This window comes from Aquarana catesbeiana, linkage group LG05 (genome assembly GCF_042186555.1).
Source record: "Aquarana catesbeiana isolate 2022-GZ linkage group LG05, ASM4218655v1, whole genome shotgun sequence".
Classification (NCBI taxonomy): domain Eukaryota; kingdom Metazoa; phylum Chordata; class Amphibia; order Anura; family Ranidae; genus Aquarana; species Aquarana catesbeiana.
The window spans coordinates 515,519,815-515,546,630 of NC_133328.1; the positions used below are offsets into that span (position 1 = coordinate 515,519,815).

The following is a 26,816-nucleotide window of genomic DNA, read 5'->3' on the forward strand; positions in this document are numbered from 1 at the left end:
GAGGAGCTTGGCCACGGCTCCATGTTTGAATGGACACAGGGAACTGTAGCTCAGCTCGTGTTCACCCCCAATCAGCTGTGTTTCATATCATCTTCGGGATCGCCGCTGTTCACAGTTTCATAAACGGACACCTATATCTGAAAATTGATCAATCCTGATGTACTAATCTCAGGAAAGTACAAATATCCCCCAAATGACCCCTTTTTGGAAAGTAGACAGCCCAAGATATTTAGTAAGAGGCAGAGGCATGGCAGGTTTTTTGAAGTTGCAATTTTTTTGGAAAATTAAGGAATTAAAAAAAAAAAAAAATCACAATAGTTTTTTACATACTGCCACCAGTGCCGTACAGAGTCATCATACAACTTGTGTGGTGGTGATCAGGGACCCTATAATGTTACCATAGTAACCTTGTACTACTCTGGGGAAGTGATCAGGATTTTTACACATGATTGCTTGTAGCAGTAAATTACATTGCTATAAGCAAGCATTTTTACTGAATGAATCAAACTCATTCAGTGTGTTTTGCTGTGATTAGCTGTGATTGGTCAAAGCTAATCACATGGTACAGATGGGCTGTCCTTTCTGTACTATATGATCAAATTGACCAATCACAGCTAGCAACACAATTTTACACAATGGATGGCTTGAAAGGAAGCACCCCGCTACCTGTAACAAGCTGCAAAAAAAGCAGCCGTGCGAGGCTCCGTCCACTCGGCTGCATCATCCATTCGCAAATTCTGTGAATGGGAAAACTACAAGATCCGACAGCCTTTCTCAGCTTGTAGTTCTTAATGAACTACCAAAGTGCTATTGTAGTTCATGACGTCCTGTCACAGTGTAACTGCCTGGCTGTATTGGAGGTATGGCCAGACAGATACACAGGCAGTCTGCAGGACCATGACATTACACCCACGATCTGCTGATTGTGGGTGTAATGCTTTACAGGTCCATTACAAAATAATAATGCATATTTTTTTACATGCAAAAATGTGTATTTGTTTTTTTTTTTTTTTTTTTTGTAAAGGTGAGCTTATCCTTTCTCCTATGCATCCCTCCTCCCTCCACTGTTCAAATAGTGTTTTTTTTTTTTTTTTTAATTTACCTTTTTCTTTTAATTCAAAAACTTCTGGCTGCCCCCCCCCCCTCCATTTGGAAAATATTACATACTTTAAATATCAGTGCTGATACGCACCTTTACTGTAGAATCCCATGATGCTGAGAACAGCTTATTGTTACACCAGTGGATTTTGCTAACAGCATCATCATGCCCCATTAAAGTGTCTTGTCTCCTTCCAAAAGCTATAGAATAAAAATATCTGGAAAAGTACAAGTTTAGCACATTTAGTACATTCATACAGAAAAAAAATAATTCTTGTTACACTAGTGATTTTAATGCGCAACAACTTTAGGACAATGTATGCGTTTGTGAAAACCTCAGCACCAAAACAGTTGTACAAACAGAAAGGTGCAGCGCTCTAAACGGGGGAATACCAACAGGCAGGGCGGAGTTCACAGTTGGGTGTTCAGGCTGCGGTGTCCTCCAGACAACACCCAAATAGGTAGACAAAATAGAAAAATATATAATATAAAAGAAACAAGCGCGCATCCACTAATTAATTGTTAAACAGTGAAATAAGACGTGAATAAAAATAACCATGAAAAAACAAAACATTCAAAAAGTGCATGTGTCACAATATATGACTGTGTAAAAACAATTTCTATTATCAAGTGAACAAATATCAATTGTGCAATATAGAGACAAAGTCCATGTGAGCTATGATCACATCGTGAGACCTCTAAAGGGCCTATATCAGCTGTGCTATATAGGAACAAAGTCCATATAGATGATGATATTGGTATGAAAAAAAACTTCCAACACTCGGAAACTTGGATGTTCCTGCAGCCAAAACATATAACAATAATGCCGCTTACCGGATCAGTTGGACCTCAGATTACAGAGATCATGAGAGCCTGATGCATCAGCCTGCCGGCAACGAAACAGTCCACCTGTCCCTTAATCCAGGGAGGCAACTCTCATCCAGCCACAACGAGCAAAGGTAAGTATTTTCCTGCCAGATTCTTGGATACCAAGATCAGGAGAAAAAAAACACCACAAACCAGGGTCTTTTTACTTGCAGAGATAGTCCTGGGAGTTTATCACTCAATAGGGGATAAAAAACGAAGGCTTCATAGTGCAAATAAACTTCAAAAAGGTTTATTCACTAAAACCACAGCAAGCATTGCAATCATAAAAACGGAGGCTTCCGTTCCCAGTTGATGCCTTCTATGGAGAAACGCGTCGGGTGGAGCAGCTGATTCTGACGTCATTACGTTTTTTCACTCAGCCATCTGGTTTGATCCCTGGCTGCTTTCTAGTTTTTAAACCGTTTTTTTGTTCCTTTGTTTTTATGATTGCAATGCTTGCTGTGAATGCTTGCTGTGGTTTTAGTGAATAAATAAACCTTTTTGAAGTTTATTTGCACTATGAAGCCTTTGTTTTTTTTATCCCCTATTGAGTGATAAACTCCCAGGACTATCTCTGCAAGTAAAAAGACCCTGGTTTGTGGTGTTTTTTTTCCCCTGATCCTGGTATCCAATAATCTGGCAGAAAAATACTTACCTTTGCTCGTTGTGGCTGGATGAGAGTTCCCTCCCTGGATTAAGGGACAGGTCGATTGTTTCGTTGTCGCCAGGCTGATGCATCAGGCTCTCATGATCTCTATAATCTGAGGTCCAACTGATCTGGTAAGCGGAATTATTGTTGGATGTTCCTGCAGCCAAAACATATAAGTTTCCGTGTTTTGGAAGTTTTTTTTCATACCAATATCAACATCTACAGTATATGGACTTTGTTCCTATATAGCACAGCTATATAGGAGGTATAACGGTGTGATCATTACTCACATGGACTTTCTGTCTCTATATTGCACAATTGATATTTGTTCACTTGATAATATGAATTATTGGTTTTACACAGTCAGATATTGTGGCACATGCACTTTTTGAATTTTATGTTTTTTCATGGTTTATTCACGTCTTATTTCACTGTTTGACACTTAATTAATTAGTGGATGTGCGCTTGTTTTTTTTTTGTATTATATGTTTTTGAGCTTTTTGTATTTAGGCTAAACACAAGCAGCGGCACCTTTTTCTTTTACTTGGTTAGCGCAGAATCTTTTTCCTTTTAGACAAAATAGAAAAATATCCAGCAACTCCAATCCATAAAAAGAAATGTATTGGCACATGTAGGAAAACAAAAAAGCAGACGCGTTTCGGCTGGAGAGCCTTGGTCACTGTGACCAAGGCTCTTCAGCCGAAACACGCCTGCTTTTTTGTTTTCTTACATGTACCAATAAATTATTCTTATGGATTGGAGTTAGTTCAAAGCTATTTTCCTAGTTTGTCTACCAAAACAGTTGTAACTGCATTTCCGATGGTTCCTTGCAGTTACCACCTGGGGCATCCAGTTCATAATAGATCTGTGTTTAGCCTACCTTGTCCAAAAAAAAAAAAAAAAAATTAATTGCAACGTTATATCAGCTGCAATGAAAAAAACAACATATTCACCTACAATAATAAAAAATAACCCATAGGTAGGTGTTATACCTTGACATTTCCTGAATTCAATATTGTGTTCCAAAATAGCTTTGTCTTCTCCTAATATTTGGGTAATAAACAGTGACTGGGATCTTCCAGTGACAGCTCAGTCACTGTCCTGGGAGCATGCAGTGAGTTTGGATTCAGCACAGATCGGTGGAGTTTGCTGGCACATACAGTGCCTTGCAAAAGTATTCACCCCCTTGGCATTTTTTGTGTTTTGTTTCCTCACAACCTGGAATTAACATGGATTGTTTGAGGATTTGCATTATGTAATTTACAGAACATGCCCTCAACTTTGAAGATGTTTTTTTTTTTTTATTGTGAAGCAAACAAGTAGGACAAAATAACAGAAAAAGTCAATGTGCATAACTTTTCACCCCCCTAAAGTCAATACTTTGTAGATCCACCTTTTGCGACTATCACAGCTCCAAGTCGCTTTGGATAAGTCTCTATGAGCTTGCCACATCTTACCACTGGGATTTTTGCTCATTCCTCCTTCCAAAACTGCTCCAGCTCCTTCAAGTTGGATGGTTTGCTCTTGTGAACAGCAATCTTTAAGTCTGACCACAGATTTTCTATTGGATTGAGGTCTGGGCTTTGACTAGGCCATTCCAACACATACATGTTTCCCCTTAAACCATTCAAGTGTTGCTTTAGCAGTGCGTTTGGGGTCATTGTCCTGCTGGAAGGTGAAACTCCGTCCTAACCTCAAATCACACACAGAGTGGTACAGGTTTTGCTCAAGAATATCCCTGTATTTAGCACCATCCATCTTTCCCTCAACCCTGACCAGTTTCCCAGTCCCGACTGCTGAAAAACATCCCCACAGCATGATGCTGCCACCACCATGTTTCACTGTGGGGATGGTGTTCTTTGGGTGATGTGATGTGTTGGGTTTGCGCCAGACATAGCGTTTTCTTTGATGGCCAAAAAGTTCAATTTTAGTCTCATCAGACCAGAGCACCTTACTCCATACATTTTGGGAGTCTCCCACATTCCTTTTCGCAAACTCAAAAGGTGCCATTTTGTTTTGTGCTGAAAGTAATGGCTTTCTTCTGGCCACTCTGCCATAAAGCCCAACTCTATGGAGAGTACGGCTTATTGTCGTCCTATGTACAGATTATCCAGGGTTACCGTAAGGTCTCTGTGCTGCCTCTCTGATTATTGCCCTCCTTGCCCAGTCCGTGAGTTTTGGTGTGCAGCCGTCTCTTAGCAGGTTTGTTGTTGTGTCATGCTCTTTCCATTTGGTTATGAAAGATTTGATGGTGCTGCTAGGGATCATCAAAGATTTGGATATTTTTTTTATAACCCAACCCCGACTTGTACTTCTCAACAACATTGTCCCTTACTTGTTTGGAGAGTTCCTTGGTCTTCATGGCAGTGTTTGGTTAGTGGTGCCTCTTGCTTAGGTGTTGCAGCCTCTGGGGCCTTTCAAAAAAGGTGTGTATATGTAATGACAGATCATGCGACACTTAGATTGCACACAGGTGGACATAATTTCACTAATTATGTGACTTCTGAAGGTAATTGGTTGCACCAGAGCTTTTTATGGGCTTCATAACAAAGGGGGTGAAAACATACGCACATGCCAATCATTTATTTCTGAAAAATAGTTTTATGTATATATTTTTCTAATTTTACTTCACCAACTTAGACTATTGTGTTCTGCTCCATCACATATAATTCAGATTAAAAAACATTGAACTAAAGGTTGTATTGTAACAAAATAGGTAAAAAGCCAAGGGGGTGAATACTTTTTCAAGGCACTGTACATGCGTACAACCTGTATTAAGTCTAAAGGAGAGAAAGGTGATGGCACACCAAGCATAAAATCCTCATACTTTACTGTAGATCCATAAAAAGAGAGGACATGACATTTACTCACAGCTCAAAAAACAATTCAGCAGACGTGTTTCACACATCTGTGCTGAGCAATGACTAAACACAGGTGTGTGAACAGGTGTGTGAAACGCGTCTGCTGAATTGTTTTTTGAGCTGTGAGTCATTTCCTCTCTTTTATGGATCTAAAATAAAGTATGAAGATTTTATACTGGATGTGCCATCACCTTTCTCTCCTTTGATCGATCTGCTTCTTGGTCGTGGACCCTGGCAGGCACCCGGCTTCCTATAGCAGCTATATCTGGTTTCTGCAACAGCAGTGAAGTATTTCATGGTTTGCCTGGAGTGGTGCAACTCTCTTGTTGTTTCCAGCAAGACCCACTCACTGTGCTGATGCGTATGTGCATTATGCTAGCATAAGGTTAAAAAAGAAAATTACTTACAAACACCTAGACTTATTATATAAAAAAAGCAACAAAGGCAATGACTTTTCTATCATAGTTGAAACAGATTTGCTTAATTTGCCGACTAGTGTGAAGGTATTCTGGGGATGCCGGTTGTACGGTTTTGTATATTGTCCTGCCCATGTGCACCTTTCCCTCAAACAGATCAGAGCATCTGCCATTGTTGTAAAGCTTGGTTCTGGAACCCGCTTGATGCCAAGTTCAACAGACTGTAGATGTCTCTTAGATGTGTAACAGTATGGGTTGTACTTCTGCTGAAGTGATAAATAACAGATTGTCAGATCATTGAAAAGCAAGTCAGTTAATACGCACACATTATTATCCCAGGAGGAGCACATCACTGTTGTATCACCTGGTAACAGTATACAAGACGATAACGCCTGGGGAAAAGGGTACAGAAGAAGTTGGCTATTAAAGGTTTCATTTGTATACAATGTTTATGTATTTGTTTCACTACAATTTCAAGACAGCAGAATAATCGCTACTAATGCCACCTGAGCTGTGTCCTGCTTTTTATACAGATAACTCTCAATGTGTCTCTGAACTCCTTATGCCTATAGAACACTACATTAGCATGGCCCACTTCCTTCACTGGTTCTGATTCTTCCCCTATTGATCCTAATGCTGGCCACACACACACAAGTTATTTTCCAGCAATTTGAAGCACCTTCAGCCAGCTTTCAGTTGTAAAAACAAAACATATGAAGTTAACCTACCAATAACAGCTTTATAATGTTACAGTTTAGATAGTAATGGTTTTGGTAGGTTTCCTTAATCTGGTCACGTTTGCAATCAAGAGTTGGTTGAAATGGCTACAAAACTGTCAAGCAGAGATGGGCTCTGGCGTGTTCAGGATTGTAGTCCCAAACCAAGCTACCTGATCCCACCAGGAAGTCGACACTGCACACCGCTAATCACAGGTAATAAGACATTTCCCAGTTCGCAGCTGCACAGATCGGGAAATGTCTCACTGCCTGTGACTAGCAGTGTGCAGTGTTGGCCAGCATAAAGCCTCGTCCACACGATGAAAATATCGGATGAATGATCGTCCGTCTTTTTGCATGCTAGTCTCATATCGAAAACTAATAGGTTACTAAAGTTACGAAAATTCTCACAATACAGCTTCAGAAGTGATGTAATATATTCTTTTGTTTCCAAGCATGCGTGGTCTTGGTCACTCTTTTTTTACAAAACGTACAAATACTATACTAATTACATGAAAATCATTCGTTCTGTTATCTTCCGAGAAAAAAATTAGCATGAACGGTCATGATCGGCTCTCGAAAGCTATGATTATTGGACAATCGCTCCAAATGCCTTTTTTTTCTGCATCAGATTTTCTCAATGCGTGTACTAGGCATTAAGTTTGGTTCGCCAGAAGGTAGCACCTACTTTATATATGCAGTCAGTGGATTCTGCTCTAAATATCATCTGTATATCAATGAGACTGAACTATACATTTCTGCATATCAACCTTAAGGTTTCATGTACACGGGACATTTTTACAACCTCGCCTGAATGATTTAACTTGACAGATAGTAACCGACGTTTAAAATGTCTGTTTTGCTGCGTTTAGCCGCATTTGTGTTTAGAAGCATTTAAAAAAAAAAAAAATTATATTATATATTTATTTATTTTTTCAAATAGCCAAAAATGAAAAACGTCAGTAAAAGAAACGTGGCTAAACACGAGTTACCACGTTTATAAGCTGTTATAGGCATTTGCCGTTTCAAATGCCTCTGAACATCCGTCTCAAATGCAATTTTTTGCATTCCAAAAAGTGCTTCTAAACTCAACTGCCTAGAAACTATAAACGACCCTGTGTACATGTACTGATAAGATAACAGAGGAGAGATCAGGGGCAGCTGAAAAAAATGCCCAACTGCTCCTAAACATCTGTTTACCAGCAGCAGTGTACATGAGGCCTAAACCTCTCTCCTGACGAAGGCCAATGTCATTGACATGTTGTCCTCGCTAGAGAGAGCAAAAAACCCAACTCACCTATGGCAATGCTCCCTCGCTTGCTAAAATACAGCAGAATTACCGTGGCCAGCAGGGGAGTGGCAGATCGCTATTCCAGCAAACAAGGGAGCAATGCCACAGAAACGGAGGAGTGGCTTTTCATGTTTTTTTTTTTGTTTTGCCTTGGTTCTGTCGAATAGTGCATCTCATCAGATGATCTATGCATGCGCAGGACGTAACGTCACTCCAGCTGATATGTTGATCAGCTGGCGTGACGTCAACACTGTGCATTAGCAGATTGTCAGAGGCATTATCCGATGATCTAAAAACCTGCAGAGGGAAAATCTAATTGTCAGATTCTGCCTCGCTGTCTCTGCATATGCGCGAGATTTGACACCATCCTTCAACACACCAAAATCTGTCGTTAAATCTGCCCTCCAATGAACACAAATCCGCCCAAAGACAAAGTCTTTCGCATGTGACTCCACCTATGATGTTGCTCAAGTCTTGCACATGCACAGAGAAAGCGAGGCAGAATCTGACAATTTGATTCTCCCTCTGCACTTTGCAGATTGTCAGATAATGCCTCGGATGATCTGCACATGCGCAGTGTTGACATCACACCAGCTGACTATGCGCAAATCATCAATGGTATTATCCGACTAAATGCACTAGTCGACAATACACCCTCTCTAGTGAGTTGTCACTAGTGCGACATGAACATTATACAACAAACTCTCTTCTTTCCCACACTTCATTTACAATTTCCTTCTTAGTAGCTCTTTGAGTTAAACTCCAGCCATATAAAAGAAACAAGGTAACCAAGATTCTACAAGAAATTAGCCTCTGTAATCAACAGCTAGCAGCTTTGGGAGAGGTAGGGGTAGCATTCTGAAACAATCAGGGCTCTGTTACATGGCTACAGAAGGTGAAAGCACAGAACCATTTTTAATCTATGTACTGTTATCCCTTAATTATCAAGCTTCAGACAGGTTCTGCACCAGGCTGTACTGCTTAAATAGAGTACAGTCTGCAGGGAGGTCAAGGGCTTGGCTGTGTTGTGTAGATGAGATGCCTGGATAACAAGACTGGCTGAAGATCATTACAAGTCTTTCGTCAAGCAAAGGGGTTCATGAATTTGCTTTTCCAGAATTCATTGGGGGTCTTCAACACCTGGGTATAGCTCCTCCTCTAGTAAATTACACACTAGGTAAAACCAAAAAGCACAGCCCCATCTAAAGGCCATTCTGCTGCATTTACTGAAAAAGCTCAGTTTAGATGTTAGGGGTTAGGCTCAGTATAGTGTTATAAGGGGTTAGGCTGTCCCTCTCTCTCTGGTAGTTTTACCATCTGCTATCCAGGAGTCACCTTTTATTCTGCTCACTTCAAAGCTCCCCATTGTTAATCTTATTAATGAAACTGCTGCAAGTCTTACTTCTGTACTTATTTTGCTTACTTTTGTAGCAGGCACCAGAAACATCTGAAATGTGACTGGTTTGCCAAAGGTATAACCTTTAATTTTTCTTTCTACTAGTTTTTATACATGAAGCCAACAGTGCCTAATTGTACCATTATACTTCTTACCATATTAGAAAATGAAACACTTCTTTGAAGAGATTTCTGGCTCGTGGAGAACATTTTCAAAGTTGAATCTAAAATATATTAGTAAAATACATTTACTTCACACATATATACTTTTAAAATAAACTTTATTTGGTCATCAACTGCTCAAAAAAGAGGCAAAGCTGGAAGGGGCAAATAACATTCATTGCAGGTAGAGTTTCTGTTAAAGATGAATTCCAGGGCATGATATATTTCTACAGCTTGGACCGATGTAACTATGTGCAAAACATACGTGGCCGATACCATTGCCAATATATCTTGTTAAATGAACCAATCTTCTAAATCAGAAAGACAGTTGTTATTTGTTGGATGTCCAAAGATAGTCCAACTACGACTCAATGGCTATGCCTCATTTACACTATACACACTTCTTATCACTTTTCCAATATATCTTTTTCTCTTATCCAACCTGAATAAAACAGCAGTTGTCCTCATAATGGAGGAAACCCCTTTTTTTTAAACAACTAACCTTGTGATGTTGTGAAAACAGAGGATCCATTAGAAGATACAGCAATGCCTGTGATAGTTCTGTTTGGATAAAAAAAACAATCAAAGCGATCAAACAATCCCAAGTAAAAAAAAATACAATTCCTTTCCACTAATGCGTCCTTGGAGTGTGTACACTTTATTGTTAAGGCGTGGGTACACACCCTTGGGTAAAGGTGATGGGGCCTGCTATTAGTTTGACAGCCCAGGTCTCTCAATCTGTGTATCAGAGCTGCTGTCATCAATATTTTAGGCTCCGATAGCACTGGAAGGCCCCTTTCGTATGAGTGGTCCGATCGTGTCTGCCCGTCTGCTTTTCAGGAAGACCTGATTGGACTCTCTATTCTCCTCTATGGAGTAGTGGATGCAAATGGACTTGTGGTCCGTTTATATCTGCCTACCTCCCATCCGACAAAAACAAACGGAAGGGGATCTGTCCCCCTCCATCTGGCTGGATAAGATTGGAGGGCAGTCGGGTGTATATGAACAGCCGGTCTGTTTACATATCACTGCCCATAGAGCAGATCAGGCTTAGTCTGTGTCCTCTCTGCATAAACAGAGTGAACATGGACCTGTCATCCACCCGCTGTGCTCAGTAGGAAATCAGCGGACAGATTCCCCGCTGATCAAACCAGAGGCCTCGTTTAGGCGATTCACCAGGGCACTACAGCAGTGGCTTCCATGCATTCAGGAGGCAATCCTGCCAAATCCTGAATACCTGTTTTTTTTTCCCTGCTGGAGCTGGATTTTGTATTGAAACTGCACCACAACAGTGAGAAGGACCTGACTGACTTCAATGGGTGGGTGAGTATGACAGGTGGAGCTGCCTGTCAAACTTGACGAACAGAGCTAAATATGCCATGGCTGTGAAGCATATCATTGCAACTGCGGCATGTATAGGACCGTCTCCAACTGCAAGTTATCTTTTAGGTTGTCAGGAAAACCGCAGCTCAACCTCCTGTTTTTGCTGCCCTCTTACTGTCTGTGTAAATAAGGACTTATCGCATTAGTACTGGGCAAAAATAAACAAAAAATAATACACTGTAGTTGGCTTTTGCTAGGAAGACCAGCTAAATAAATATATTTTCCCTTATGCTGCCATTGCAAGACTGAAAGTACTGTAGAAAAGATACATCTTTTTCGTTTTTTTTAATGAAAAATATATATTTTTGAACCCCTGATTCAAATGATTGTGTTATTTCTACCCTCTTAAGCTAGTTTTTGTTTCATTCTATCTTGTTTAAATGTTATTCTATTCCTTTTTAGTTTTTGACCATTTGTTTATGACTTTCAGCATAAGAGTTCATACACTCAGGCAGAAAAAATGCTGCTGTTTGAGGCATCTGGCATTCTTTTTACATGCCTCTGAAAGCAGCTCTAGGTTATCTAACCAAGATAACAAGAATAACTTGTCACTAATTTGTGGCAGTGTTGAATTGTAAGTCTGTTAACTTGCTGCACATTTTCACTGTCAAGTTGTACACTTGGAGAGCACATGAAGCTGAAATTCTAGTTGACACTTGGGCTGAAACAACTAATTGCTACTGTAAATATTACTTTCACAGTTCTACAGTAAAAAAATGAACCCCTTACAGTAGTGATTATCTGCTTTTTTTGTACTATAAAGGGCTAATTTTAGTTTTTTTTCTAACCCCATTATGTTACTAAACGTCTTAGACCTGGTTCACATCTATGTGTTTTTGTTGGTGCTTTTTGCAGAAACGCACTACAGTTCATTTATATGGTTTCCTATGGGACACGTTCACATCTATGCTTTTTTTCAGCCGCTGCGTATTTGGAAAGGGTCAAGGACTTTTTTTTAAACGCAAAACGGTGCTTTTTTGGTTCAATATACTTCCATGGAGAATCTGCAGAAAAGCATGTAATGCGTTTTTGCAGCAATTTGTGTTTTCTAATCTGCCCAACAACAAATTGGCCAAAAAAAATGCAAACGCAAATCACGTGCACAAAAATCAAAACGCACAGTAAAAGCACTGCAGAAACAGAACAAAGCAAACTGCATAGGTGTGTACCGAGCCTTATGCTGGCCACACGGATCAATTTTCAGACGAGAATATTCAGACGAAAAATCTTTGTACATTCGCTGAATGAAATAATCTTGTTTGAAATTTTCACTTGTTTTTAACATTCTGTTTTTAAAATGAATGTAATTTCTGAACGAAAACCACATACACTGTCTGAAAATTCCTTTGACCAAGAAGTTTTCTATTATTTCCAAATTTTCCCATCACTGTGGTTGAAAATGAACATCGATTTGACCCCACTAACGATTAGAAAATCGAACAAACATTCTTAAAATTACTTTTTTTTTTTTTTTTTTTTAAGTTTTTTTTTTAAATAAAAAAAAAAATTCGGAGCCTGATATTTACCAGATTCACCCTTTAATAGTATATATCCTCTAATAGTATATACAGTATATCTCTTCTGTCTGTTATTCTCAGAGTGGATTAGATATTTAGCTCCCTAATCATATAGTTGGTTATTTATATTTACCACTGCATAGAGATATTTAAGAATAAATTGCCTTTTTTAAAAACTTTACATATTAACTAAATTATACACCATACTTTTCTTTTAAGGTTATTAACCGATTAATCGAAACAGTAATCGGCCAACTAATCGATTATGAAAATAATCGTTAGTTGCAGCCCTAGTTGATACTTTTCCAATTTGTAGCAAATTTAGGTGACAAGTCTCTAGCAAGAGCAAAGTTGCAGTGGTGAGTCTACAGCACGAGCTCTGCAAGTTTACAGCATGAACATTCAGCCACAGTGACCCCTGTGGTGGGATGACGATTGCACAACATAACTGAACCAGAACTTGCACAAGGTTTGTAAAGAAAGTTGATCTGGAGTCATGCAATCCAGATTTGCTGCAACTGTGCAACAAACTTGTGAAGTCTGGCAAGTCTAGCAATAGCTTAGCAAGTCATTTTCAAACTTGCAGCTCAATTGCTTGCTATCTGGGAATGTGCATACATGTCATTTACAAGTGCATTTTAGAGCAGCATTTAGGGGCATTAACAAAATGCCCCAAACCTGCATTCAGAGAAATTTTCCAGCGTAATGTACGCCCATACGCGTTGAAATGTACCTAAACACTTACATTTATTCTAGTTGCTGGGATAAATTAATATTTAATTATTAATATTATAGCCAATAAAATGAGGAAATGCTGTACGCCCACATGCATTATTCGTTAACAGTTTCTTGTGAATTAATGCCTACAAGTACCCCCCGCCAATGCTGCTGATGGCTTTTAGTACCTAATGAACCAGGAGGGCACTGGTGAGTGCTCTAGTAGTCTATTGATTATTGCAGTATTGATTATTCCTGCTCTCAGGTAACTGCCTCCTCATACGAGGTATGATCAGACAGCTATGCTGAGAGTCTGCAAGAGCCTGAGATTGCAGCCACGATCTGCTGATGATGGGTGCAATGCTCTGCAGGATCCTTAGAAAATAAATGATAAATGCACATTTTTTTTACTTGCAAAACATGTGCATTTACTCATTTTTTTAAGGTGAACTTAGTTTCATTTGTAAATAACTGCCAACTTTTGTACCAGAACCATAATTTCAGTGTTAAAGCAGAACTAAAGGGAGGGTGCTCACTTTCCCCTCACCGCCAACTTCTCCTGTGTGCTGGGTTTTGGCCATCTTCATTGGGCAGTGCAGGAGGACATCACTCCTGCTCATGCACCTGTGCTAGTCATTCCGGCACACAGGATTAGCCCCAGCTGATGTAAACTGAGCTCAGTTTACAGTCCAGGGATCACTATGAGCAGGCAGGAAAGTATGTTTTATTAAAATAAAATGCCTACATGCTCACAGAGTATCATAGTGGAACCAGGGCAAATCACAGAACAAATGTAATATCTTTTTTAATAATAAATAAATAAATGTAGTACCTTAGATCTGACATTTGTAGTTTAAAAAAAAAAAAAAAAAAAAGATCAAACTGTGAAAAATGCATATTTTTTTACTTTTTAAATATACAGAACATTATTTAGAAAATAAGAATAAATTAGATAGCAAGCTACGTTGCATGCGAGAATACACACAATGATGCATACATGTTATACCAGGCTTTCTACTGTAAATATACTAGAAACCCAGTTTCAGATGGCTCTTTATTCTTCACATAGGGTCCATATTTGTTAATTGAAGATAGGCATATTAATGCTCACTGTGGTCTTGAATATTTAATTTAAAAACATTTAGGCTGGGTTCACACCAGTGCGCTGTGCGACCTCGCATGTGCAAATCACATGCGATGTCTGTGCGATGCGATTTCAGCCATACAGCTAGTATGGCTGAATTTGCATCGCATTCGGAAAAAAGTCTTACAGGACCCTTTTTTTCTGTCCGCACCAGAATCAGATTGCATGGGTGTTCACACCCATGCGATACGATTCATGTCTGAATTGACTGTTCGCACTGCAATATGCGAACTGATCTGGGGGTGTCACTGACACTCCCAGCGGTTCGCTGGGAACTGCCTTGCGAGCCTGGGGTGATGCGGGAACCCACAGTGGAGTTGCAGAGTTCCCACATCACACCAATGTGAACTGAGCCTTAAGTTAGTTCATATTTGCAGGACAGATCCATAAGTATAAAGCAGACAAAGTAGATACTATTTTTGCACACAGTCAAAAAAAAAATAGCATTTACATACTCTTTGTGAATCTTGTATCCGCTATCTATTTGAAATTTAGTGATATTACTCCAGGCAAGAGTTTTACTTTCTTCCGTTAAATCTTCAAAAGAATCTTCACTAGTGGACACTGCAAAAAAAAAAAAAAACACATGAAAATAAAGTGAAAAAGGTTAATTGACTAAATGGTCAAAAAATATCACCTTTTACCCAAAAACTCAGGCTTGAGAGCATGTTATGACTTAGCAGAACCTTTAACATCTTACAAATCTGCCTTTTTTCCTACTCCCATAGAAAGCATTCAAAAGAAACTGTTAATGCCCTTTGGTAATCCAGAATAACCACATTTTAGTTGCAATTAGTTTAATTTATGCAGACAAGTTAAAAGGTGACAACTGGTTACTCTGCATTGCGATCATTTGCACGCTGCTATTTTCCCTGATAAACAAAAAGGCATATACTGCGTTTCTTTTTTTTTTCCCATACTGTGTTTCTTATCCTAAATATACACTATGGTAATGACCCAACTGATGGGAAGGACAGCAACTTTTGCCATTCTTCAATTTCCCAAATGCCTTCCTGTTACAACCATGTACACTTTTGCTTGTGTATAAGCATACTTTCAATTAACTTATAAGATAAACTTGTCATATAAACAACATTGGTTGCCTGGCAGTCATGCTGACTTTCCTACTGCAATGCTTTCAGCATAAAAACAGTAAGAAAATGTCCTAATCTACATACTTGTTCATGGTTGATGACTACACACGTTTAAAATGAATAGGTATGCAAAAAAGCCAAGGCAGCCTCCATAGATTCCATTGCAGGTGTATTTTAAGTAATGTAAGGCTCGTAAAGGGCATTCATTTAGCTTCTCCAGCAGAGCTCTTCACTGTTTGGCAGTCTGAACAAGGAAGAAGAGGTGAAGTTGAAGTATTCGAATTGCATGTAACTGGAAAGGCCTATTTAATGAGGAGGTGCTTGGTTACAGTTAAAGTGGTAGTAAACCACATAAAAGAAAGAAAGAAAAAAAAAAAAAAAAGATGGCACCGGGCAGTTTAAGTCATAATGTGTTAGTATGCAATGCGCACACTAGCACATTATGACAGACTTACCTGAAAGCGAAGCCCTCCAGTGGTGCAGGTCACCACTGAAGGCGTCTTCTTCCTCACCCAGTCTTCCATTCGGGTTCAAAGGCTTCGGCGATATGAATGGCCGAGCCAGGGATGACGTCACTCCTGCATATGCCACTACTTCAAAGCGCATGCACCGGTGACGTCACTGGTTGCATCTAAAGTAAATATCTCCTAAACGGTTCCTGTTTAGGAGAAATTTACTGTACCTATAGGTGAGCCTTATTATAAACTTACCTATAGGTAAAAATCATACAAGGGCGTTTATTCCCACTTTAACTACAGAGTGTATTTGCCTCTTACCAAAAAAGATTTCCAGGTGTTTCTAGTTGCAAACATGCAACCAAACACCAGAGACCCAGCACAAAATTAGAAAGACATGTTTAATTTACCCATTTAGGGAAAAGGGACATTGTCTGTGTAAAACCTAACCCCCCAGCTTTACTTCTCCAGTGCTCCCCTACAGTTCCTTCTCCTGAGGCTGTCACTGCAACATAGCAGCACAGGATCTCCTCTTTTTGTACAGTGATTGGGCCTAGTGACCCATCACTAGGCCTGAGCACTGTGAAAGTTCAAAGGTGGTGACATGATAGCTCCCCTGGAGGTCTGACACCACCTCACAGTGAACATTTTGGTGGCAACTGCAATAGAGGAAGGAGCTGTGGAGGGGGTGCTGAAGAATGGGGTAGATGTGGTGGGAGAGGGCTGTACAATGATGCTGGTCTTAAATGGGCAAGTTGACAGAGTCGCTTTAACTTGACCAAGGTATGCTTCTGTTCCCAGGGCCGTCTTTAATATTGATTGGACCCTGGGCAAAAATTTTCTTGCCCCCCCCCCCAATCAGTTTCGCCCTCCACCTGCTTTGAAACATACAATAAATGCAGCTAGACTCAAAGTCCATTTACTGAATCAGATCAGGCAGCGATTGCAATTGGTTGCCAGAGGTTACAGTGTATCGTTACTGCTCACTAATTAGCTGCTAGAGGTTACAGCACAGGATTTATGCTTGTTGATTGGTTGCTAGAGATTACTATACATCAATACTGCTCACTGATTGGTTGCTAGAGGTTACTGCACACTATTACTGTTTACTGATTGGTTGCTAGAGGTTACAGCACATCATCTCCTCACTGCCTGCACACCATGGACTGCGGAGGTGAGGGAACCCATTAATAGACAGAAGACTCCTGGGATCAGTGGCAGTGCTGTGGGGAGGGGTGGGTGTGATCAATTTCCAACATGCCCCTTTATCCTAGAGTGGGCAGCATTCCGTATAGGTGATGGTGTATATGACCTCAGGGGGGCATGATATACATATGAATACTGCTTCTATTTACATATGAATGCTGCCGATCCGCCACTATTTACATATCAATGCTGGTATTTACATATAAACACAGGGTCTGCAGGTGAGACATCTGTACACAACAATAGGGCAGAGCTTGGCAGCATTAGTATCAGAACTTCACACTTAGATATCAGGACACAGCACTGGACTAAAACCTCAATGGACGAGGGAATTTAAACTAGGATAGTTGGCAAGCATGGGGTAGCTGCTTGGGCCCCACAATAATGACAGGGCCCAGGGCAGCTGCCCCTTTTGCCCTGCCTTAAAGACGGCCCTGTCTGTTCCATACAACAACCTTAAAGTGTACACTTCAACTACTAAACAATAGTATGTCTACTAAGAGATTGAAGAGTAGATAAGAGAATGAAAATGTGACAAGTAGTAAGGGAAGTATTATTTGCTACTGTAAGGAATGTACAGTAATGTTAACATTAGGGGTAGAGTGAAACTTGAGCTCCCCAACCTTGTGGGTCCCAAAGTGGTGGCACCCACAACATCCATATAGTTATGAGCTAGCAAAGAAGTTAAATACTTTGGCAAGCTTAAATTTTAAACAATGAATTCTAGAAAGAAGAGGTCAGTATTTCAGACATACCAGGCGATTCTGGCACAGAAATATTTTGACTGGAAGACCTTGAAAAACATTTGGACTTTGTAAATATTCTCTTTGGATGAGGTTTCGTGAATAGTTGCTTGGGTGTCTGACCGAATTCCAGGATTTGTGTCAAAATAGCGACTTTCTGATCAGGATCTTCAATACTATAAAGAGAAAGAACACAAAAAAATTAAAAAAATCAATCTGCACATATATCTTGTATATCTTAAATACTAACTCACATTTAAGATTGTAAGACTAATAGAAAAACCCTCCACAATCCCCAAACCACCGCTCCCCCCCCCCCCCCCCCCCCACCCAGCCTTGGCTGCACTTACCTGTGGCGATGCTGAACTGCCAGTGTCTCCCAGCAGTTTAGGGATTTGAAATCCCCACTCTTCCCCTCTTCTCAGTGCATTGCTTCTGGGATGGCCCAGATTGTTTCATGTCGACGGCGCTGACCATACAGGAACAATCTGATCTGTCTTGGAAGCACTGCACGGAAAATAGGGAGAAGAGTGGGAATTTCCAATCCCCAGCAATCTGGAACAGCTGTGGGGAAAATAGCAGCTTAGCATCGCTGGTGATGGATACAGTGAGTCAGGCACAGCGGCAGCCACATATATTTGTAAATGTGTGCAAATAAACCCTCTGTTTTTAATGTGAATTGCTAGACAGTGACAATTTGGTTTGTTTGCAGGCTAGCTGGTAAGTGTGCTGGGACATTTGTGTGTTTGTGTTGTGCATTGCCCTTCCATGTGCACCTTACTGCAAAGCCCATTTATAAATTGGGTTAGTTGCCATCTTTTTGTATAGCTTGTTTGCTGGATTTGGCATGGGGACACATTGGATGTCTTCAGCTGCCACTGTGCTTATGCTGGGAGTCCAATGTATCCCTGTGCCTTTAAGGAGGAGTGGGTTTACAGTACACATAGGCGCCTTGACATGGGCACTGTGGCTTCCGCATTTATTTTCAAATGTGTGCAACTAATCTGTTTTTAATTTGAATTGTTAGACAGGGCCAGTTTTTTTTTTTTGCAGGCTAGCTGGGAAATGTTAGTCTGTTTATGATAAGTACAGTGGGGACCAGCAGGTGGGTAGGGTGTCCAGTGTTGTTTCACCCTTACTTTTTTCTCTAAAAGGTGAACTCATCCTTTAAGGAAAGACTGTCACTTTGCACATTTAGCCTCCTGAGAACAGGAGGCTGGGAGCAGGCTGGGAACAAGAGGCTGGGAGCAGGCTGGGAACAAGAGGCTGGGAGCAGGCTGGGAACAAGAGGCTGGGAGCAGGCTGGGAACAAGAGGCTGGGAGCAGGCTGGGAACAAGAGGCTGGGAGCAGGCTGGGAACAAGAGGCTGGGAGCAGGCTGGGAACAAGAGGCTGGGAGCAGGCTGGGAACAAGAGGCTGGGAGCAGGCTGGGAACAAGAGGCTGGGAGCAGGCTGGGAACAAGAGGCTGGGAGCAGGCTAGGAACAAGAGGCTGGGAGCAGGCTGGGAACAAGAGGCTGGGAGCAGGCTGGGAACAAGAGGCTGGGGGACACGCTGGAAACATGAGGCTGGGGGACACGCTGGAAACATGAGGCTGGGGGACACGCTGGAAACATGAGGCTGGGGGACACGCTGGAAACATGAGGCTGGGGGACACGCTGGAAACATGAGGCTGGGGGACACGCTGGAAACATGAGGCTGGGGGACACGCTGGAAACATGAGGCTGGGGGACACGCTGGAAACATGAGGCTGGGGGACACGCTGGAAACATGAGGCTGGGGGACACGCTGGAAACATGAGGCTGGGGGACACGCTGGAAACATGAGGCTGGGGGACACGCTGGAAACATGAGGCTGGGGGACACGCTGGAAACATGAGGCTGGGGGACACGCTGGAAACATGAGGCTGGGGGACACGCTGGAAACATGAGGCTGGGGGACACGCTGGAAACATGAGGCTGGGGGACACGCTGGAAACATGAGGCTGGGGGACACGCTGGAAACATGAGGCTGGGGGACACGCTGGAAACATGAGGCTGGGGGACACGCTGGAAACATGAGGCTGGGGGACACGCTGGAAACATGAGGCTGGGGGACACGCTGGAAACATGAGGCTGGGGGACACGCTGGAAACATGAGGCTGGGGGACACGCTGGAAACATGAGGCTGGGGGACACGCTGGAAACATGAGGCTGGGGGACACGCTGGAAACATGAGGCTGGGGGACACGCTGGAAACATGAGGCTGGGGGACACGCTGGAAACATGAGGCTGGGGGACACGCTGGAAACATGAGGCTGGGGGACACGCTGGAAACATGAGGCTGGGGGACACGCTGGAAACATGAGGCTGGGGGACACGCTGGAAACATGAGGCTGGGGGACACGCTGGAAACATGAGGCTGGGGGACACACTGGAAACATGAGGCTGGGGGACACGCTGGAAACATGAGGCTGGGGGACACACTGGAAACATGAGGCTGGGGGACACACTGGAAACATGAGGCTGGGGGACACACTGGAAACATGAGGCTGGGGGACACACTGGAAACATGAGGCTGGGGGACACACTGGGAACATGAGGCTGGGGGACACGCTGGGAACATGAGGCTGGGGGACACGCTGGGAACATGAGGCTGGGGGACACGCTGGAAACATGAGGCTGGGGGACACGCTGGAAACATGAGGCTGGGGGACACGCTGGAAACATGAGGCTGGGGGACACGCTGGAAACATGAGGCTGGGGGACACGCTGGAAACATGAGGCTGGGGGACACGCTGGAAACATGAGGCTGGGGGACACGCTGGAAACATGAGGCTGGGGGACACGCTGGAAACATGAGGCTGGGGGACACGCTGGAAACATGAGGCTGGGGGACACACTGGAAACATGAGGCTGGGGGACACACTGGAAACATGAGGCTGGGGGACACACTGGAAACATGAGGCTGGGGGACACACTGGGAACATGAGGCTGGGGGACACACTGGGAACATGAGGCTGGGACACACTGGGAACATGAGGCTGGGACACACTGGGAGCATGAAGCTGGGACACACTGGGAGCATGAAGCTGGGACACACTGGGAGCATGAAGCTGGGACACACTGGGAGCATGAGGCTGGGAGCAGGCTAGGACACACTGAGAACATGAGGCCGGGAGCAGGCTAGGACACACTGAGAACATGAGGCCGGGACACACTGGGAGCATGAGGCCGGGACACACTGGGAGCATGAGGCCGGGACACACTGGGAGCATGAGGCCGGGACACACTGGGAGCATGAGGCCGGGACACACTGGGAGCATGAGGCCGGGACACACTGGGAGCATGAGGCCGGGACACACTGGGAGCATGAGGCCGGGACACACTGGGAGCATGAGGCCGGGACACACTGGGAGCATGAGGCCGGGACACACTGGGAGCATGAGGCCGGGACACACTGGGAGCATGAGGCCGGGACACACTGGGAGCATGAGGCCGGGACACACTGGGAGCATGAGGCCGGGACACACTGGGAGCATGAGGCCGGGACACACTGGGAGCATGAGGCCGGGACACACTGGGAGCATGAGGCCGGGACACACTGGGAGCATGAGGCCGGGACACACTGGGAGCATGAGGCCGGGACACACTGGGAGCATGAGGCCGGGACACACTGGGAGCATGAGGCCGGGACACACTGGGAGCATGAGGCCGGGACACACTGGGAGCATGAGGCCGGGACACACTGGGAGCATGAGGCCGGGACACACTGGGAGCATGAGGCCGGGACACACTGGGAGCATGAGGCCGGGACACACTGGGAGCATGAGGCCGGGACACACTGGGAGCATGAGGCCGGGACACACTGGGAGCATGAGGCCGGGACACACTGGGAGCATGAGGCCGGGACACACTGGGAGCATGAGGCCGGGACACACTGGGAGCATGAGGCCGGGACACACTGGGAGCATGAGGCCGGGACACACTGGGAGCATGAGGCCGGGACACACTGGGAGCATGAGGCCGGGACACACTGGGAGCATGAGGCCGGGACACACTGGGAGCATGAGGCCGGGACACACTGGGAGCATGAGGCCGGGACACACTGGGAGCATGAGGCCGGGACACACTGGGAGCATGAGGCCGGGACACACTGGGAGCATGAGGCCGGGACACACTGGGAGCATGAGGCCGGGACACACTGGGAGCATGAGGCCGGGACACACTGGGAGCATGAGGCCGGGACACACTGGGAGCATGAGGCCGGGACACACTGGGAGCATGAGGCCGGGACACACAGGGAGCATGAGGCCGGGACACACAGGGAGCATGAGGCCGGGACACACAGGGAGCATGAGGCCGGGACACACAGGGAGCATGAGGCCGGGACACACTGGGAACATGAGGCCGGGACACACTGGGAACATGAGGCCGGGACACACTGGGAACATGAGGCCGGGACACACTGGGAACATGAGGCCGGGACACACTGGGAGCATGAGGCCGGGACACAATGGGAACATGAGGCCGGGACACACTGGGAGCATGAGGCCGGGACACAATGGGAACATGAGGCCGGGACACACTGGGAACAGGAGGTCGGGACACACTGGGAACATGAGGCCGGGACACACTGGGAACATGAGGCCGGGACACACTGGGAACATGAGGCTGGGAGCAGGCTCAGACACAGTGAAGACACAAGGAAATAAAGGAGATCACTGCAGGCATAGGAAAACACTAGATAAAGTTGCTAGAGAACTCAGGGGATCTGGCTGCTAGTGTGCGGATGTTTTGCTCAAACATGCTAGCTCTTTCAGACAACACCTCCTCTGGGATTGGATGGAAGCTGGTGGATGCACACAGAGGGGAAGACCCAGCACTGGAGCATAGAATAGGCAAGTGTCACACTTTGAAAAGACCTTACCCTGATCCAATGATACTTACCTTTCCTGCGATCCCCTGCTGCTATGATCTACCCCCCCTTGCATGAGGGGCCAAAATTACAGAGACAACTATATGACTCCCCTTGTCTGTTGGAATAATAGGATTTTTATAACAGCTTACCTGTAAAATCCTTTTCTTTGAAGTACATCACGGGACACAGAGCCATAGTAATTACTATGTGGGTTATAGGCCACCTTCAGGTGATGGAGACTGGCACACCCTAAACAGGAAGTTGCCTCCCTATATAACCCCGTCCACTACTGGGAGTACCTCAGTTTTTGTAGCAAAGCAATACACGTCTATACCTGAAAGAGGGGCGGGACCTCTGTGTCCCGTGATGTACTCCAAGAAAAGGATTTTACAGGTAAGCTTTTATAAAAATCCTATTTTCTTAATCGTCCATCACGGGACACAGAGCCATAGTAATTACTATGTGGGATGTCCCAGAGCAATGCCAACTGAGGGGAGGGAGACAAAACCAAAGTAGGGAAACATGAGATCAGAAGACGGATACTGCAGCCTGCAGCTCACTGCGCCCAAAGGCGACATCCTCATGTCTTTTTACATCCACCTGATAGAATCTGGTAAATGTATAGACTGAAGACCAAGTTGCGGCCTTGCAGATTTGAGCCATGGAGGCTTGGTGATGCACTGCCCACTAGGGGTGCAACGGATCAAAAAACTCACGGTTCGGATCATTCCTCGGATCAGGAGTCACGGTTCGGATCATTTTCGGATCAACAAAAAAAAAATCTCTCCCACTGTAATATCCACGTCATCTCCTCCACTGTAATATCCACAATCTCCCCCACTGTAATATCCACAATCTCCCCCACTGTAATATATCCACAATCTCCCCCACTGTAATATATCCACATCACCCCCCACTGTAATATATCCACATCACCCCCCACTGTAATATATCCACATCGTCCCCCACTGTAATATATCCACATCGTCCCCCACTGTAATATATCCACATGTCCCCCACTGTAATATATCCACATCTCCCCCACTGTAATATATCCACATCTCCCCCACTGTAATATATCCACATCTCCCCCACTGTAATATATCCACATCTCCCCCACTGTAATATATCCACATGTCCCCCACTGTAATATATCCACATCTCCCCCACTGTAATATATCCACATGTCCCCCACTGTAATATATCCACATGTCCCCCACTGTAATATATCCACATGTCCCCCACTGTAATATATCCACATGTCCCCCACTGTAATATATCCACATGTCCCCCACTGTAATATATCCACATATCCCCACTGTAATATATCCACATATCCCCCACTGTAATATATCCACATGTCCCCCACTGTAATATATCCACATGTCCCCCACTGTAATATATCCACATGTCCCCCACTGTAATATATCCACATGTCCCCCACTGTAATATAGCCACATATCCCCACTGTTATATCCAAAATCTCCCCCACTGCAGTGCTGTAATTCCCACAGACTCCCCACTGTATACATTATGAGATGAGTATTAGTAAGACTAGTGCTGTTAGTCTTACCTTACAGTTAATAGAAGCCGACAAGCCAGCCGCCAGACCCACGAGTTGAGGGCGGGGTGATGATATCAGCGTGCAGCTCAGCGCCGCCGGGTGTACCAAGATGGCCGCGGCTCCGGAGCTAGGCCGAAGCTGCGGCCTTTCCTAAGACCCGAGGCCGCGGAGCGCGGGTGTGCCGATCCGAAGAGGTTGACCCGTTCGGATCACGGATCGGTGACGATCCGTTGCACCCCTACTGGCAACGAAGCACTAACAGCCCTGGAGGAGTGCGCTTTGATTTGAGAGGGTGGAATCTACCTCTTTAAACCATAAGCTAGAATGATTACTTGTCGAATCTATTTAGAAACAGTAGATTTCAATGCTGCCTGTCCTCTTTTAGGACCTTCAGGTCACACAAACAAAACATCCGTTTTTAGAATCTGACCAGTCACCTTTAAGTAGACCTTGACTGCTCTCACCACATCAAGAGAATGTAGTGATTTTTCTTCCATAGAACAGGGTTCTGGAAAATGAAGGTAGAACAATATCCCGGTTTAGATAAAAAACCTGACAGTACCTTTGGTAGAAAGTTGGGATGAGGACGCAATACTACCTCATCCTTGTGAATAATAATATGGCTATTTACAAGAAAGAGCAGCCAACTCTGATACCCTTCTTGCAGAAGATATGGTTACCAAAAAAACTAGTTTCCTTGTCAAAAGGACCAACAGAATATGTCGTATCGGCTCAAAAAGGCTGTTTTTGTAATGCCGACAGAACTGAATTCAAGTCCCAAGGGTTCAGGGGTGACCTAACCGGTGGATTAAGCCGCGTTACCCCCTGAAAAAACTATGAACCAAAGAATGTGAAGCAAGTGGTCGTTGAAACAATACCGATAAGGCCGAGACCTCACCTTTGAAAGTACTCAAGGCCAGCTTCATTTCTAACCCCATCTGCATTAAGTCAAGGATTCTACCTATGACATACTTCCTGGGGTGCCAACCCCTGGATTCATCCCAGGAGACATAGGCCTTCCAGACTCTATAATATATGATTCTGGAGGCTGGCTTCCTTGCATTAACCAAGGTAGATATCACTGAACTTGACTGCCCACGTTTCTTCAGAATGTGGGTCTCAATAGCCAACCCGTTAAATTTAGCGTTTGTAAGGTAGGATGGAATACCAGACCTTGCGAGAGAAGGTCTGGACGTGGTGGTAGGGTCCAGGGGACCCCTACCGCCATCCTTATGATCTCTGCATACCAAGATCTCCTGGGCCACAAGAATCACCGACTTCCCTTCCTGCTTGATCCTGCGAAAAAGTCGTGCACGCAGGTAGAATAGGAGGGAATGCATAAATCAGTGAAAACTGATTCCATGGGAACACCAAGGCATCTGTTCCACATGCTAGCAGATCCTTTGTTCTTGACACAAAGTTGTTGATTTCTTTGTTGAAACTGGATGCAAACAGATCTACGTCTGGGATCCCCCATCTTTGACATACTGACAGGAAGATATCGGAGTGAAGGAACCATTCTCCCGAGAACAACTGCTGGCGACTCAAGTAGTCCGCCTGCCAAATTTTTTATTCCTAGGATGAAGACTGCTGATAGGCAAAGTACATTGTTTTCTGCCCAAGATAGGATATGATTCACCTCTCTCTGGGCCGGACAACTTCTTGTGCCCCCTTGGTGATTGATATAGGCCACTGCTGTGGCATTGTCGGATTGGATCCTGACAGGACAATTCCGTAAACTGAACGTTCAGGCCCTCAGGGCCAAGTGCTCTGCCCGAATCTCTAAAATGTCAATGGGCAAAGTCATTTCTGATCTGGACCACTTCTCTTGGACAGTTGCCTCTTCAAGGACTGCTCCCCAACCTAAAAAAGGTTGGCATATGTTGTTAACACTCCCTAGGTAACTGTAGGAGGGATTTTCCCCTCATTTTTTGGTTATTAACCATAAACTGAGGCTTTGGCGCTCCTTTGGAGTCAGACACATTGGGAAATCTAAAGCTTGGACCTTCTTGTTCCAAGCCAATAGGATACTGTTTTACAGCAACCTTGAACGAAACTGAGCATAAGGAACAGCCTTGAATGAAGCCACTCTTTTCCAACAACCTCATGCAAAGCTGAATAGAAGGATTCTTCTTTGCTTCGACCACCTGAATCAGTTACTTTATGGCGCTGATCTTTGCCTGGGGGAAGAATACCTTTTCTGGGTGTATCTATGGTCAGACCCAAATATTCTAGCCTCCTTCATGGTTTTAAGGAAGATTTCTCTAGGCTGAGAATCCAACCTAGGTATTCCAGGTAGTTGAATGTGGTGACCATACTTTGGTCTAAGCGGGCTACCGACTGGTCTATCAAGATCAGATCATCTAGGTAAACTAAATCGTTATACCTTGGGCCCTTAATCTGGCTAGAGGAGGGGCCAGAAGCTTTGTAAACACTCAAGGTGCAGTAGCTAGACCGAAAAGCAGAGCAACAAACTGAAAATGAAGATTTTCTACCTTGAAAAGTAGATATTACCGATGAGCGAGGAAATAGGCACATGGAGGTATGCATCCTTCATGTCTACTGATGCCTCCTTGTAGGATGGAGACAACTGATTGGATTGACTCCATGCGAAGAGCGGTTTAGATCTTTGAGATCCAG

General features: G+C 44.1%; 1 protein-coding gene across 1 annotated transcript in view; it reads right to left on the reverse strand.

Moving 5' to 3' along the window:
• NSMAF (neutral sphingomyelinase activation associated factor) overlaps positions 1-26,816 on the reverse strand; it is a 205,431-nt gene that overhangs the window by 40,497 nt on the left and 138,118 nt on the right. The window contains exons 21-26 of the mRNA XM_073631669.1: positions 17,727-17,890; positions 14,672-14,780; positions 9,958-10,016; positions 9,450-9,517; positions 6,216-6,283; positions 1,193-1,316 (exon numbers count right to left, since the gene is read on the reverse strand). Of these exons, the coding sequence (XP_073487770.1) occupies positions 1,193-1,316; positions 6,216-6,283; positions 9,450-9,517; positions 9,958-10,016; positions 14,672-14,780; positions 17,727-17,890 (592 nt within the window). The remainder of the gene's footprint in view (positions 1-1,192; positions 1,317-6,215; positions 6,284-9,449; positions 9,518-9,957; positions 10,017-14,671; positions 14,781-17,726; positions 17,891-26,816) is intronic.